Genomic DNA, 17,444 nt, shown 5'->3' with positions numbered 1-17,444 from the left:
CCCGTATAAGAAAATAGGCTCAACAAAAAAATCAAGGTGTTTTGCAAATATCATGGTTTAAAAAATTACGGTTACTTTCAAATAAATAACAAACACACATTTTTTACATTGAATAGCACGTGGTCCATTCATTTCTAATTCCAATTGGAATACGAATGTGAATGAATGTTACATCTATTTTATTATTGAGACATGCAGTATACACTGGTTTGTGCAGCAATATTGCTGTAACTGCTGTAAGACAAACTAAAATCTAACCTCATTTGACGTTTAAATTATTGAAGAGATTGTTGTATTTAATCAATACTTGACTTCTGTACTTAATTGGCTTGTAACGTTGCTTTTTATATTACTTAAAACGCTAAAAAAATGATTTTAATAAAAAATATAAATGCTTAGTACCACTTCTATTCAATTATATGTCTATGGCCACTTTATAGCTGCCTACATCGATAAATAATTCCCATTCCTGGCGCTGTAATAAAATTATTATTCTATTGCAGCCTGCACAGGAGTTAGTTCCTCGTAAATACATGATTTGATTTAAACGCTAACCGATTTTCTTAGAACTGCTTGTCGTGTGTCATTCACCCTTATTGGATGGATTAAGGTTGATCCTCCAATCTGTCTTTATTTTATTATATTTTTATTGAAGAAAAACCTTTTAAATATCGGCATTGTATGACAGTATTTTTATTAAATACCAGTAGAAAACGAGCAGGAACCGTTATCAAGTTCAGTTACAGTCATTTCTTTAATATTATATTAACAAAATAGTGGTCACTGGCGCTCATAGACAGCTGTAATCAAGCCTGAACACGATTGATGTCCTGGACCACAAATGCTTTGCTACGCCTAAAGACTGAGTTGGAAATCTACGTGTATTTGCATAACCAAATCAGAATACAGCAGCGTCGTACACTACCAAAACTTTGATACTTAAAATATAGAAGTCGGTTTTGCGGTGCCACCGGAGTCGAACACACCGAAGATTCATCTACTATTTTACTTTCCACTTTTAATGTAATAAACCGGAAATTATATACGCAAGCCATATTCTATAATAATAAACCACGTTTAATAGGCAGTAATGGCTAGTGGAGGATGTCGCCTATTAAGCAATACGAAATTAACATTGAGGTCGGCTCATCAACATGTATGTTGTTTCCTGACGCACACACGTTTCATATCGAATACAAATAAATACGTACACTGTTCTTATTATCCATAATAAAAGGTAATATAGGGACATATAAATTCTGCCTACGGCTTTGGGCGCGCGGACAAGATATGTTCATATTATGTGATATATTTTCTGCTATTAAAATTCCTTGCTATAGCCAATGATATTATGTCTATGGCTAAAGCTTATTTTTAATAGGATTGACAAATATTGTTCTATTGGATAATAATCGTGGTTGGCGTTTTTACAAATATCTTGTGAACAAAATTATAAGCAAGTGATAAAATGTTAATGAGTATAATATAGGAACACCCAATGAATGTTCCTTTTATCCTTTTTTTGGAAATAATTATACAAAAATGTGATAAATGACTATTAAAGTATATTTACAGTGCTACAAACTCATGAATACTAGTTTCAAAAAAAAAAGAAAAAAACTATCATGAGTTCCTTACATAGGAAATTAAATACTTAGATGTCCTAGACAAGAATCAAATCCGAGACACCGCAAAAACAATATAGAGGTGCCAGGGCATTGAATTAAAATATTTATAACGATAGTACATAAGGCAACGACCAGACACCGTATAGTAGCCGCAACCAATTTATATGATAAATCAATGCACAATTACATAGATATCGATCGATTCAATGCAATTAAAGGCAGCCGCCTCGATTATAATCACGATAGGGATTCCCATTTTAAAATACGTTGATCTTTATACTTCGGTATTACCTATATCAGATCCTATATATAAAATTCTCGTGTCACAATGTTAGTTACCGTACTCCTCCGAAACGGCTTTACCGATTTTCATCAAATTTTATATGCATATTCAGTAGGTCTGAGAATCGGCTACTATCTATTTTTCAAACCCCTAAGTGATAAGGGTTGTTCACCCTTAACATTTGTTTTATTTATATGGCAACACAACGTTTGCCGGATCAGCAAGTAATTCATAAAATTTCAAATATACTTAATTATTCATTCTTATTTGTGCAAGAACACGATAAAAGATCTTATCTGGTTCGTAATATTTTTAAAGGAAAATAAATTATGGAGAAAGTAAAGACTAAAATCGTATTTAAAAAAAGAAAATTCCAAAGAAAAGAAGACTGTGAAGACAAGAACACGAATGATAATATTATGATTGTAATGTTTTCATTTTCGCGCCATATTTCACATTTGGAACATCATTTGAATCTGTTCACCGAAAACATCCGCTGCATCCATCTTAGTTGCGTTCCAAATTAACTAACATTCACTTGTTTACGCACTCAACACGATTATGTCCTTGTGAAATTCTTATTGTTGCGTAGACAACATTATTATCATACACATTATGATAATTATATCTTCAATTAATTTATTATTAATGAAAGATAAAGCAAATATAGATCGCAGTTAATGGATGATCTTAAGGAGCGTATGCGTTTTATTCCACTAGATGTCACTATAATTCATATATTTTTTCACTATTAGGTACTAACTATTATCACTATATTGAGGAAAAATAATTTTTAAAACTGAAAATGTTGTCCGATTAGATTACATTACAAATATTTACCACATGTAACAACAATTCTACATCTGTTTTATTATGAACTGATATAATCGAGCATTAGAAAATTTAAAAGCATTAAAATTTATAGCATTCTGAAGATAACGTTTTCGTTGAATTTGACTCAAATTATACAAGAAAGTAAGGTGCGAACAGATAAATCTGTCAGATATATAAAATATTTCTTTCGTTATAAATAAATATAATTAAAATTTATTCATATTGATATGGAGCAGGAGAAAGTTTGTAGTCTAGGCTGTATGAACACAGAAGTGCATGTTGCAAAAAATGCAGAATTAAGATTCATATCGCGAAGTTAGAGCGTAAAAAATTTATGATGAAACATAAATTAGCATACAGTATTATTATTAAAATAAACTTTTATTAAAATATTCAGAGTACTGGTGTTATATAATGAAAAATATTTATTTTCGTGTATGTACGGTGTAAAGAAAACACGAAATTAATAAATTAAGTGTATAAATTATTATCTGTGATATAAAAAATCGTACACATTTTAGATTCTTCAACAGATTAAAAATAAAGTTTTTTTTTAAATAACAACGACAACGGTATTCTTATCCGTAATGAGTTAACAGTGAGATGGACGCTTAATGTAGTTTCAGTCGAAGATTTCAATAAATCAGAAACATAATTACTTAGACTACTCTATCAAGGCTATCGAAATCATTACAAAAAAAACTATACCAGAGTTTCTAAATACGACTTCATCAAAGCCAGCCCCTTGCAATTGTTCATCTTCTCGCACACTTTGTGACGCACAGTTTCACAGATCATATTGGCACTTTCAGTTCACCTACACAAGCAACTGCACTGAACACCCACTCGCCAGTGTGTACAAAACACCCAATTCAGTTTTGAAATTCGCCGGATGCCCCGCAATTCGTGTCGGCGCGTACGTCCGTTTTGTATAAATCCACCGTTCATGAAACGCCACTTAGCCGATTAATACGCTAATTATTAACTCAGTACTTAACAATATTTCGATAGAAACTCATAATCCGTGACGAGTATTTTATATTGAACGCGACGTAAACGTTTCGTCAACAGATTAATAATAATTGTCTGTGACGTATACCGCGCTTTTTCGTATTTAGTTTTAAATATTGCTACAGTTAAATTCGGGAGGAACATTATTCAGCCAATAATACAAACGCGTCCGCTCGCAGCGTAACATTACAAAACTGAGTTTCTAAAGTCCCTTATACCTTAATTGCATATTTATCTAATGACCAGCGAGGTTACTTATCGCGTAGCCCTAATATGGCTCCCATTCCCCACAAAAAGCATTAACCAGTTTTGAAAGAGACGTAACGATTTCTCACTAACTCAAAACAGAATGTTCGGAAACAATCATGTTAATTGTTTTATAGACGACATTAGCGTTAATGCTACAGATCACCTGCATACTATGACGCAAATGTCACTTACTTGGCGCCCAATAATTTGTAATAACGTTTAATTGCTTAACTTCCATTTGATCTGAAAACGTCTATAGCCAAAACAATTTGATACCAAGTGTATAGTGCACAAGGGTAGAAAGACATCTTGGTATGACTATCTCTAGAATATACTAGGACTTCTTTCCTCTTTTAAATTGATTGTTGATTTTAAGAAGAATTGGTACACACGATGTTAGTTATAAAATGTACTAAGGCATGACCAATCTTGTATCATTATGATTTGCGAACGAAAACAATAAATATCAAGTAAACAAGTGGTTCACAGAATGTCAAGAGGAAGGTAACCTAATCCGCCCATGTGTTTGTACGCATTAACGACCCTTTGTTAAATAAACCTGTATGCAATTATTATAAACGTAAAACACTGTATTAACAGGAACAATACTAATATCACACCTTAGTATTATCAACCCTACCGTAAATTATAATTCATGTGTAATACGGACATAACTTTGAAAGATTAAAGTTGCCACGCACCTTTGAATTAATAAACGCTTTCTACACTCACAGCCCCACACTAGGATTCCCTGTGTCGTGGGTGCCATGGACACACACATAGACAAATACACAAACACCCAGACCCAGATACAGAAATCTAAATTCATCATTTAGATATCTGTCTGGCCGGGGATCGAACCCGGGACCCCTTGTGCGTCAGACCGGTATGGTGGCCGCTCCACTACGCGGGTCGTCAATTGAACCTCGGGCCCTCCGGTTGGGAGTCCGAGTTTCTATTACTAGACCTATCTCTTTTACTGATACACCTATATCTGCCTTGTAACCGAAGTAAGGTATTTCTACGAGACATTCCATTAATCCTCAGGGGTAGCAACACCTGCGGAAACTACCTCATTGGAAACAGTAGCCACCTACTTTTTACCAGTCTACAACTTCTATAATACGTAAAAATATCTTAATAATGGTCAGTAAGGCAGGTGGTCTGAAATTCAAATGCATAATACCACAACATATGCTTGCTAAGATAAGTACTCTTGGAGCCTAATTGCTTATATGAACAGAAGAAGCTATCGCAGCACTTATCATAGGAAACTAACATGAAATAGACCAAAATGAGCGAAGTTGGCTATCAGCAACTCTGCATTTGGACATTTAGACAAATTTTGACAGATTTAGATTTCCTACGCAATTTGCTTGTGAAGTAATTTATGTACTTTGCAAATGATAGTAAGGATTGTTTCATTATATATGGAATATGAAATATGTAGCAAATTGTTAGTCTTTTCTGGAATAATACTAAATTGGTTTCCATGTAGCAAATGTTCCATTCCAGTCCGTTGTTCGTAAGCAGACTACGCTCCGTCATCTATTGCTTCTGCAATAGCTGTTATTTCAAATATAATATATGAAACGTAACGGTCATTTGCGATTCTTTTCTCAAGGCCTAGTGAGAAAATAACAACTTTAAACAATTACTATGCAGAGGTAAGTAGCAATTTATAAAATGTAGGTAAGATTTTTTTATAATACTCTGTCGGACAGTAAACGTACAGTTTAAATCAATCAGTCAGAAGCATGAAATTTTGCGTCCTCGTTATTAACTATTAACCCATTACTGTCCCGCTACTTGGCACATGTGTCCTCTCAGAACGAAAAGGTCTAGGTTAGGTTAGTCTACCGCACTGGCCAAGTACAAATTGCTAATATGGGCTTCAGTTACATTTCTAAAAACCTTGGTACAGCGTCCAGAATAATGGCTGACATATAATAGTAAATAATTACCCAATAACTTACTTCATCTTAGACAAAACAACAATTGCCCAAGGACTTACTTGATCTAGAAGAGTTTACTTTGATCTGGTCTACATTTGCAATTACTATGATTAGTACGTGAAGTGTTAGATTAAAACTGTGATGTAGCCGTTACTGTAACACAACAATATCAAGAAACGGTGCTTAACGTACCATACACTCATATAATCATCAACCTCAAATCGTAAACGTTTCGATCGAGTGACAACCACAGCGCTACGGTTTTAATCGATTAGCCAACTGCAGTTAATGCAACAATTGACCACAATGCTGAAAATCGTGGTAAAATCTCCACTGACCAGGTTTACGGCTGTGTATGAGAAATGAGCTACTTTCGAGACTTTATGTGCGATATGCGTCTTGTCCGTGTTATGTGGGAAACCAGCAGTTGTATTTCTGAATTGATCCGGAGGTAAATGAAAAATAATGATTTTTATGATCAAATAAATTTACACAAATAAACGTTAAGACATCAACTTAATGACTGATACGGAAAAAAACATGCTATCACATAAAATATTCATTTAACTGTCTAAATTTGTCAACGTTCAATAAACACTTTTTTCGAAAGTCGGATCATATAATATTATTTTTGGAAGCTATTCGATATGACAGTAACATTGATAAATTATATAATCTTGGATTTCCAATTCATAAGTTCAAGCACTTTCTTATCGTAAGTTCTCTTTCTTGTTTTACTCGGGGTCATTTGTCGTATATCCATAGTAACCACTTAACAGGTGGGCGGGCTAGTCCTTTCCATTACATAAACCTTTACTCCGATGCAGTGACGCAGGCTGCAGCCGCAAGCCGCATCATAACCATAACTGGTCCACATGTTTACTGTGAAAGCAAGCGACGCGAAATCGTCGGAGCCTTAATGACTGTCCGAGACCAATCTAGGAGGGATTAAGATCATCTACGCGAAAGAAAGTGTCTGAGAAAAATGATATGTGCGTTTATACAGATTCTGGACAGTGTGTGAGTATCGAGTGAGCTTATCCAACATCCTACTTAATTCAGGAGTATCAAGACATTTGTAATGAGCTTTAGGTAGAATTTTCTCCTATTCGGGTTTAATGGGAGACGTCCATTGTCCATTTTGTATTGATCGGATATCATATGAGAATAATAATGGATTGATGAGAATGTTATGCTTTATTTTTTTTAATAAACTTAGTCACTTTCCTTTCTACTCACATATTACCTAACTATTAGAACAAATAATTAAATAGTTAAAAAACTACATGAAACTTATTTTAGTTCTCAACCATTTCTAAGAAGTCATAGGAACAGATTTAATTCCACCGAATGATGTCACCAAAACATTAACGAATCGAATGAATCGAATCAAACTCGTTTGGATCAAGCCACGGACATTGGCTAACGGTTTAGATATTAAAAAACATGTGCTCTTAAACTTGACATCGGGAACCTGTTTGGACACTTGTATAGATCTTGGCTCGCAGCTCAGCACGTGCAGGTTACGTAACTGGCACTACTGAGTTTGGATTATCATGAATGAAATAATGCTAAATAAACTTTCAGCTAACAGTTGCCGAGATTGAAATTAGCAATCTCAACCTGAGAGCCCGAGGTTCGAATTCCAGGCAATAAAGATTTTTTGAAGTTATGTGCATTGTGCGTATTAGAAATTGATTAATTATCACTTGCTTAAACAATGATGCAAAATACTATGAAGAAACATGAAAAAGTGAAATCCACCACTTCGCTCTAGGCTAGCGTAGTGGAATAAAGTCTAAGCTTCCTTTCTCCCTGAGAACAGACCCATGCCCAGCAGTAGAACTAGAGAAATTTTGGAATAGTAGATAATAATTAGGTTATACAAACGGAAATGCTACAGGCAATAGCATTTTTAGTAAAATACACAATAAGATAGAACGCTTATATGATATGGATGTTGGATCCACTTAGGATCAAAAGGATAACCGTATAAATGCCTCGTTTCTGAATATTGCCAAAAAGAACAGCAAAACCACCCCCAAGCCATTTCCAAGTAAATGACGCATGCAAAAACCGCTCAGAGCGCCCAGTCACCTACCACCAGTCGCCAGTCGACAGTGAAACATTGCTAGGAGCCCTCGCGAACATAAATAAGTACGAGCAAAATAAAGAACCGCGTGACCTGACTCATCGGAATGTCTCATTAGTAGCAACCCAGTTAAGGAAAATGACTTATGATTTTTAACACGTACTCGCTGAGACAAAGATTTTTGATGATCACATAAATAGATATGTAGACCTACTAGGAATACATTATAAAACGTGTATGAAGACAGGAAGCAGACCTTGCATGGCACGCGATCAACATGGATATTAAAATGTACAAGATTTATAAGATTGAAGTTGCAAACGATCGTGCATTCCGGCTTATGATAATGGTTTCTGCAGACCATGGACGTCTGTAATCAACTCCATGTAGACAATAGGTTCTTCCTGAAGATAGTTAACTAATCCATAACTTTCCACAGAAACCCAGAATTGCGATCATTCAAAACATAGTGGTTCTACTACCTTTCAACATTTTATGGATACTGGCATTACCGACCCTTAAAGTACCCTTTCACGCACTGAATAAGTTTTATTACTATCCTTAAATACAGTGCAGTAAACTAGTTACACAGCATGTGAATAATTGCACCTTGTCACTCCCATAAGCACTAAGACTAATAAGGAACGTTATTTTGAAATACGTTGTCGTTGAAACGAATGACCGTTACAAATTGTATCACGTTTTAAATCTCCGAAGAAAGTGGAGACCGGTTTACGACGACGGTTTATTAGCCGTACGCTTGAAGCGCATTCTCAACTAATTATTATAATAGGTCTATAAAGACGATAAGAATAAATGTAAAGGTATGGAAGATTACAAAATAAACTAGGCATTAAGTAGGTAGGTTACTTGTTTTGTAAATTGGTACCAAAATAAACATTTTCAAATTTATGAGCCGACGCCAAAGACGTAGAACACCAAATACAAGTAAGAGGAATTCTATTAAAAATTGATACTGCGTTCTGCTATTTCGGATGATAGAGATGGGTCAGATGGAATAACTCATGTGGTTAAGTATAATGAATAAACCACATCCTTTTAATCAGAATACGAAAGCCACACAGGCTATAGCTGCAACACGGTAGAAAATGTCAATGGTGTAAGCGAACTCGAATGATACAGAATATTACTATCTTTTAAATAGTTGTGATTTAGAAATTAGTAATGTTCTCTCTGAATCTCTGCGAAGTTTTGCTTAAAATAATACGCTCTATTGTAAATTACTAACCTTGATCTATGTCCAGCATAAGTCCAGCATAATGAACTAATATGGGCTGAAGAGTTGAAAAGTTTAAAAGTGCCAGTTAAAACATAATCGCAATACATTAAAGTACACTCACCTCCAAATCCCTGAAGACATCTCTGATATCCGGTTTCTTGGCCCTGGAGGCGGCTCTGCGGCGCCTGACTGTACGGTTGAGTCTCCTGACGCGGCGCCTGACGGCCGCGGCCTGCTCCCTCGGCAGCGGCCGCACCGCCTCACCCAGCTGCGCCTCGGTCACCTCGAGGCCAGCCTGGAACGGCGCCGCCAGCGAGCCCAGGCCCGCTGCTTGTAACCATTCTGTTTCTAATTCGCCTTCTGTGGACAATAGAATATTGAATTTAGAAATTTGAAGAGTTTTCATTCAATATACATGTGTATACTAAACAAATACATGTGTAAATAAACTTTGTTACTTATTTATTTTTAATTATGAAAAAATTACTAACATAGGTTTTAAGTGCAATGTAAATACTAACAAAATACGGACTATGTCTGAATCAAATGGAAAAAAAATAGGCTGAAACAACTTGAAACTATTTCTCACATGTTTCTTGACCTTTTTTTTCATTGTTGATTTGATTATTGTCGAGTTTTAGTGACGAGCAACAAATAAATGAGATGTCGTTTGATAATTATGATTTGGTCAACCATACAATTTCTGACCGTGTTTATTCGTAAACTAGTAACCGGGTTTACAATAGTCTGTAAATTGGTATCTGTTCTTTAAAAGTACATCAAATATTGGGAAGGGCCTCATTAGTTAAAAATAAATCAAAAATTGTAATGGTCAGTTATAAGTACTTTGTAGTAATTACAATTGTAACCACAACTGGGTAGTTATATAGATATAAGTTTATTGTTAATTGATTGCAATATGTGCAGTCATAGCTACATAATTATACTTTATTACAATATTTCTTGTCTTTATCCTTTTTTATTTAGATCATAAAGTATTATGATCTAAATAAAAAGGAATAAAGACATCAACGCTATTGTATTTACAGCGGTCATAAGCACAAGTATGAAGAGGACGCGGAAATGACTTCATCTTGCTGATGACTCATAACACGAGTGCTTCTTACCGCGAAACACCACGTTGCAAGAAATAAAAATTACAGGTAATCGGCTAATTATTTTCAAATCTGCCACCGTATATCTTACACGGAATCATTAAGGCTCATGATAATACCATAAAATACCCAGATGGCATGTAAAAACTCGCCCCAATAATTGGCCAAGTACGAGTCGAACTCACAAATGTTGAGTTCCGTACAACCATTTTTTTTTATTTTGGCAGCTGTCCCATATACTTCACATGCACTGTGAAAATTAACTGTATTTCTATTAAGGTTGGGTAGTTAATACCAAAAATACCGCTTATTAATAAGGAGAACTTATTTTTACATTCTCTTTAATTTTAGTGTTTGTTTTAGCATTAACGGCCACAATAATGCACACTGCTAAATTTTCAAGTATATCTCTTACGGTTCAAGAGTCTGCTAATTTTTGAATAATTTTCTCCCTTGAGAGGTTTATGTCCTGCTGTGAACCGTATGACAGACGAACAGACAGCGGAGGCCTACTAAAAGGTTTCCGAGTTTACCCTTTTGGGTACGGAACCCTATAAACGTACGAACAATAAACAAAAAGCGATAATTGTTTCGCCCTTCGGTTTGTTCGCAGATGTTCGTACATCAGTTTTTGTGAATGCTTCCGTGTGTCTGCAATACGTGTTTAAGATACACCTCACGCACAGTTACCCATAAAGGAGTATGTGCACGAGCCGCCTGCCGTTCCGATAACATTTAGGTACAACACTAATCGAAAGAAATGTTGTATTAATTGTCGGTATATATCAGTCACCTTCACGCGGTTCAGATACTTTCTGCGAGCATTAATGCAGGACAATCTCTATAAATTTCCAGTGGTCTGTGTAATCTACATTTTACAAACTAAGGCATCGGTTCCATACTTTAAACCTGAAACTACTACAAATATTGATGTAGAAGGAGTTATGAGACCTACGTTTACGTTACGGGCCAAACATACTGCGATCATGCCAGACAATAGCGCTGTTTTTATGCTATGTACTTCAGCACACCCATACTTAGACCCAAATCTTACCAAAACCAAAACATCTGTAGCATACATAATTGAACTATTCCTATGCAGACGATTTTGGAAAACATAAAATTTCTTACTTTTTTATATAATATACTCCTGCCGCCCATGGACATCTTAAATCAACCCTAGATAGGATTAGATAATCCTACCCTTGAGAAATAAGCTGGAACGCCTCGGAAAAGTATGTTTCCCTTACCACACCCTTCAGACCAGAACACAGCAGCGCTAAACACGGCTGTTATAAGACAGAAATGGTGTAGCGGTGTTGCTGCCAAAGTCGAAGCACAAAGTGTCCTACTTCATGCATTGATAGTGTGTACAGCGCTTATGTCTAATGGACATAAAGATAAGCAGAACAGGTTGGTAGTGCCACCGTTTATAAAATCACCATGTACAAGATCTCGCTTTATCAATGATGTATTGCTACATACCAAATACCTCATTCAGAGATCAAAGGTGAAAGAACTCAATGTAAAAAGCTCTGCAAAGCTTAATACTTTGGTAAACAATTTGAATATAAATATTAGTGTAAAATAAAGAGTTGGGTTCATTTACAGACATTACATCTACATCTACAGACATAGAACGTGTCAGACGCGTTCCGTTGCAGACAAAAAATGTTCCTCTATACTCTATAGAGATTTATATTTACCGTAACACTGCTACTCAAAATATTGTAAAGAAAAATAAGGTGTGCTAAAGGAGACATTTATTCAAAGCATTCCTAATTAGTCCTCAGGGGTAGCCAGGAATGAGGCCTCAAGTTCAGATCTTAATCTGAGTGTAGATGTCTATGGGCGGTAGTCACACTTGCCGGGTAGATCACATGATCCACATTACTAAAACCTTAGATGAGTAAAATACATAGATTTATTAATCCTAACAAGAAAGTGTAACCAATTTTGAGAATAAAATTGTTGCGTAGAGTTTTGTCTCCACGTCTCCGTTCTAAAATGTCCCTAAAATGTTTGAAATATTTATTTATTTGTTACATTAATTACGTAGTATTAGTTATTTACACGTAAATTTACTTTTAAAATATATGTCAAGAATTCAAAAAGTGATATCCTTTTGTTGCTTTATTCAATTCAAGGCGGTGATGTATCTTTCTATTTTACTTATCAAAGACTAAAACTTAAGTAAATAAGGTAACTGTCTTAAAACTTAACGACCTCGTTTTCTCTGTTAAATTACAATCGTTAGCAACTCCACACGGCAATTAAAAGAAGGATACGAACAGGACGCTATGTTTCGCGAGTGGCCACGCTAAATATACCCGCTGACTCAGTGGTTAACGCCTGTAACTGGGGTCGAACCGTTTGTGGGAATGGGGAGCATCCAAACAAAAAGTCTCCAAAATTTATGAAGCGTTCAGAACGATGGTTTACTTCTTTATTTGGGTGGTTTCTTTTTAAAACCTGATTACAAAATATTATGATAATATTGAAGTCTACATATATTTACAATACATCTGCATTATATAAAGGGTAATAAGCGTTTTTTTTTTGCAAACAAACGCAACAAACAAAAGCTCTTAGTTTGATGGTAAGTGGTATCACAGATACTTTCCCACTTGAGGGCTTTAGATGATCGCCAGGTACCTCATATATAAGTTATATGCAAATATTATTTTATTAGGTACATGAAAATATCAATCCAGTAATATGGATCGTGGTCACGACGACAGTGAAGGGAATATACTGGTGTTATCAACCATTAGTTGCAGATTAACCTACCTTCAATTTTTCTCTAATATTGACTCTCTTTAAAGTAGATACCATGATTTATCATGGGTTAATAAATATAATAAAGATTGAGATATATTATTTACTGCTGCTATAAATCAATATTCTGTACCACGATGGCATTTCCCATATTTATTTGAGCATTTTCTAAATAAATAAAATAAGTAGAACTAATAGCATTTTGAACGAGGAGTGGTATATTTCGGGAGCCGGCACAGGATGTTATTTGTTTGCTCTCAATCTATTTATAGTTAACGAAACATCCGACTTGTATGGTGCACTGTCTGCGTGGAAACTGCACTCGTGCTCCCTTAAAACATAAATATTTAAGGAATCAGCGGATTATTATAAAAACAAAAGACCGGACTGCTTAAAAAAGGAGCTTATGTCACTGCCAGATTTTAGAAGAATCTAACGACATCTCATATGATAAATGTATTGAACCGTTTGGTCTGTAGGGCGTTTTTTTATGATATAAGGGTAGGCTGAGGACTAAGCTGGAACGCCTCGGAAAAGTATGTCTCCCTTACCACATGTTTCAAAACGAAACACAGAAGCGCCTAACACTGCTGTTATTAGGCAGAAATAGGTGTGGCGGTGGTGCCGCCGGAGTCGAACCACAAAGGGTTCTACCACCTTCAGACGTGCCAAAGAATTAAATATACATAGACAAGAGGACATATGCTCGAAAAACATTATCCAGCTGTCGCGTAAAAATCCTTCTGCGCTTTGATTTCCCTCTTTAAGAATTAAAGGGCGCAAATTTTACACACTGAAATTACATGTCAGTGTGTTTCTTAACTTCGTAAAAGCTAATATCAAAAAGTATTTCCATAGATGGCGCTCTTATACCATTTTTTGTGGTCCCATGAAATTACTGTGACCAGTTCGTGAATAGTACAGATCTTTCCGGAACCCGCTAAACTGGACTACTGCCGCACAGTCGGACAGTTATGGTTATGAACACACAAAGTTCATAAACTCAAGAACTTTATATATGAAGAAAAATAGAACTGTCCATGTTCAGTACAACCGTCCTGCTGTCAACAGCAGACCGATTCAAATCGTCCTTATATGTGGTTTAGAAATTTATTCGCATTATAAGTAATCAACTCAATCTCTCCTCCAAAATCATTCACATTATCATTGCAATTTATTGTTTTATACATATCTACGAGTCACGAGATTATTATAACAATTATTATAACAGCAATTGGATATTAACAATAGCGTGCCGTAAATGATTCAGTACAAACATAAACACTCACTCACCGATAACGTATTTGGCGTGAAATCGGCATAGTGCTCCCATAACACACATGTGGCCAGGTTTCTAAACAAATCCACGATACTTTATTCAAATTGCAACAACCATGTTCATTGACCATTCAGCCTGTTTGAAGTGACAGTGACCCGACGAACCGTAGCTGAACAAATGAAGCGTTGTAATCGCTCTAATTTGATTGTTCAAACTCGGAACTGACTAAACCGAATGTGGGTGAATATTTCATGCATTTGTACAATACCTACAGATCAATTTTCATATTGGCGTCCGACAACATTCTGATTCAAACAAGTGTGGGTTGTCATTCACTAAGATGAATTTTTGAACATTGCCAAACCACGCACTTACTCGTCACAAATGTGTAAATAATCGAAAAAAGCGGGTGGAGTGTTGTTGTCTCTTTTCTAGCGTCGCGCTAGACAAGGACACAGTTATCTCGTTTCGTTAATGGCGCGAAGTGACAAAAGGCGCGGGCGCCGCGCGTGTGACGTTTCTTCGAGTATCGCACGTCGAGGCGCGCGGCCGACTGCGCGTGGGCATGTGAGTTTGCGTCCGAGTTTATTATGGTCTTGTATTTATAGACTCGATTGAAATTTACTTTTCCATGGATTGAGATGATAGCTATAAAATACGAATGCTTATGGTTGGTAAACGTAGTAAAATTTCGAAATTTTCGTAGCATTTCCAGTTAAGATCACTGTTTATACCTACTTAAATACTTGTTTGTTTAAACTAAGATGTAGAACGCGATAGAAGATACAGGTAAAATGATTAAACGTACCTTAAAAACTGAAAGATATCACTTAGCGAAACTAGGTATGTAAAGAATATTTTTATTTTCTTTAAGTATTCTATTTTAGAAGCATTTTCATTTTTATCTTGGCAACCCGGAAGCTTCACTCAATATCGTGGATGATTTCGCTACATGCATAGAAATAATGGCTCAACATACATAAAAATCCATAGACATTATACAAACCTCCGTCAATTTGTTAAGTAACAAAATGAAGTCCCAAAAGATTGTTTCTTAAAACGATTATTTTTGTTATAAATGCATCTCAGACATCTGATAAAAATAGTTAAGTCCAGCCTTTGGTATTTGTGTCAATGCACGGGATGTCTAGACGAGTTAATTTTATATCGACTCGCAATAAACGCCGAGTAAATTACGTGTAACGCCGTGACGCAAGCCATGTCGTATCCGTGCGTAATTACGGAGAACTCTAAACTCCAATAACTGTAGTGTGTAAAGCTCTAATAACTGTCAGGTATTGCAAAAGCATGACCTAAACGTTTCATTTTTACGAGCATAAACTCTTAGTCAAATGTCAGTATTTGGATGCACATTTTTAAAACGGAGAGTTTTAGATCTTTGAGAATATACAAATACCTGACTCACCAAGTAGTAGTATCCACAAAAATAAATATATTACGTTTATTTACAGATGCTGTAACTTGAGATATTGTGCCTTTTTTGTCAGTAATGATCAATTTAAAAATAGCTACGCCAATTTATGACCTACCTGACGCGTGGGTACATTACATTCCGAATATGATTCCGAAAATTAACTTGTATAAAAATAACAAAGTAGTATGAAATGCCTGTCAGCGGCAACGCGAGCGGAATCTCTTCGCTTTCATTAGGCATGAAAACAAGCGACATATATAATGGAACAGAATATGTCACGAGTTTACCTATAAGTTTGTATATAAAGATTGTATACGCAAGTATAACTCACGATTTTCGAGTCACGACTTGGTCGCTTCTGATAATTTATGACTAGGTTCACCCTTGAATTGCTTTCACTTATTACTTGAAAAAACTTACCGCTGTCTGAAGGATACAAGTACTCCGCCGCTCGAAATCTCAGTAACACGACCATCTTTTTTAAAAGACGCTGGATTATTTTCATTTACTTCATTAGTAAATACACTAACTAATTTTCACTTCACTTTAAACTTTAGACATTGTCCGATAAATGGAACAGTTAACCATAAAGCACAAGTAGTAACTGATATAAATCAGAAGGAACACGCTAACAAAACTATCGAAAAGAAAAACATCATTAACCATTAAGATAAGAGATAAAAATTAGCAGCGATTTGGGTAATGGGCCTTTAGTTTTGAGATAACGGATATCAACGAGACAATACGTTTCCGTAAATAAATATTTCGTAGAAATCTTTTGGTAATGTAAGTAAACAATGATTTAATAAATAAATAAGTACTGTACCCGTACAGTACCGCTTCATATTATTTGTGCTGACAAAAACAACACATGACACAAACTTGTGACATGACAACATGAAAACAAAGACAAAGTGATCGTTAACATCCAGATAAAGGAAAATACAGCAAACAAATGTAGTTTGCCTATAATAGTTTCTTCTCAATACACACAAAGAAAAACAGGAAACTACACTCTTCTAAATCTTATGATAAATTGGTAATAACACACATTTTGTAAATATTTAGGAGTTTTCTGATGCTTTTAGATCAGGGAATCGAGTTGGTCGTGAAATTGTCTTCTTAAATGTTATAACTAATAAATCATATTTATCATACAGTATTCTCAAAAACAATGAAGAATTGTAAGATGGAATATTGAAAAAAAAAACAATACATACTGGCAGCAGGTGATGTTGAGATGAGCAATTGCATTTTTGGACCCCATTCAACACTTTGAACCCAAAAAGCCTTGACAGCTACTTAACAAACAAGCGAGCAACGCAAACGACAGCCGTCGAATAACAATATTGTTCTTATTTCTTCCAACCTTGTGTCAGATAATTGATGATGAACTGATAGCGTTCAATTGTGTCGATTTAAATACGTTATCAGTTGCCGTGACGATGCGGATGACTTTTTATCAGCTCTTTCTCTTATGGAGACCGATGGTACTTCAGATTTGAAATCACGTATTTCGCAACAATTTTGCATGACTAACAACAA

The 17,444-nt window shown here is 35.4% G+C and overlaps 1 protein-coding gene across 3 annotated transcripts in view; it reads right to left on the bottom strand.

Moving 5' to 3' along the window:
• Positions 1 to 17,444, bottom strand: part of conu (Rho GTPase-activating protein conundrum) — an 81,434-nt gene that overhangs the window by 12,722 nt on the left and 51,268 nt on the right. Inside the window, exons 1-2 of one of the 3 annotated variants that reach the window (XM_073091672.1) lie at positions 16,320 to 16,449; positions 9,414 to 9,652 (exon numbers count right to left, since the gene is read on the bottom strand). In XM_073091672.1, coding sequence (XP_072947773.1) covers positions 9,414 to 9,652; positions 16,320 to 16,404 — 324 coding nt within the window. In that variant the 5' untranslated portion in view covers positions 16,405 to 16,449. Of the gene's footprint in view, positions 1 to 9,413; positions 9,653 to 14,478; positions 14,998 to 16,319; positions 16,450 to 17,444 lie in introns of those variants that run through there. The other 2 variants (XM_073091680.1, XM_073091664.1) reach the window with 2 other exon arrangements.

Source organism: Epargyreus clarus, unplaced genomic scaffold (genome assembly GCF_041222505.1).
Source record: "Epargyreus clarus isolate Ecla_fem2 unplaced genomic scaffold, WU_Ecla_fem_2.2 ptg000003l, whole genome shotgun sequence".
Classification (NCBI taxonomy): domain Eukaryota; kingdom Metazoa; phylum Arthropoda; class Insecta; order Lepidoptera; family Hesperiidae; genus Epargyreus; species Epargyreus clarus.
Note: the sequence above shows the minus strand (reverse complement) of the source record. Positions and strands in the feature narration are given on the sequence as shown.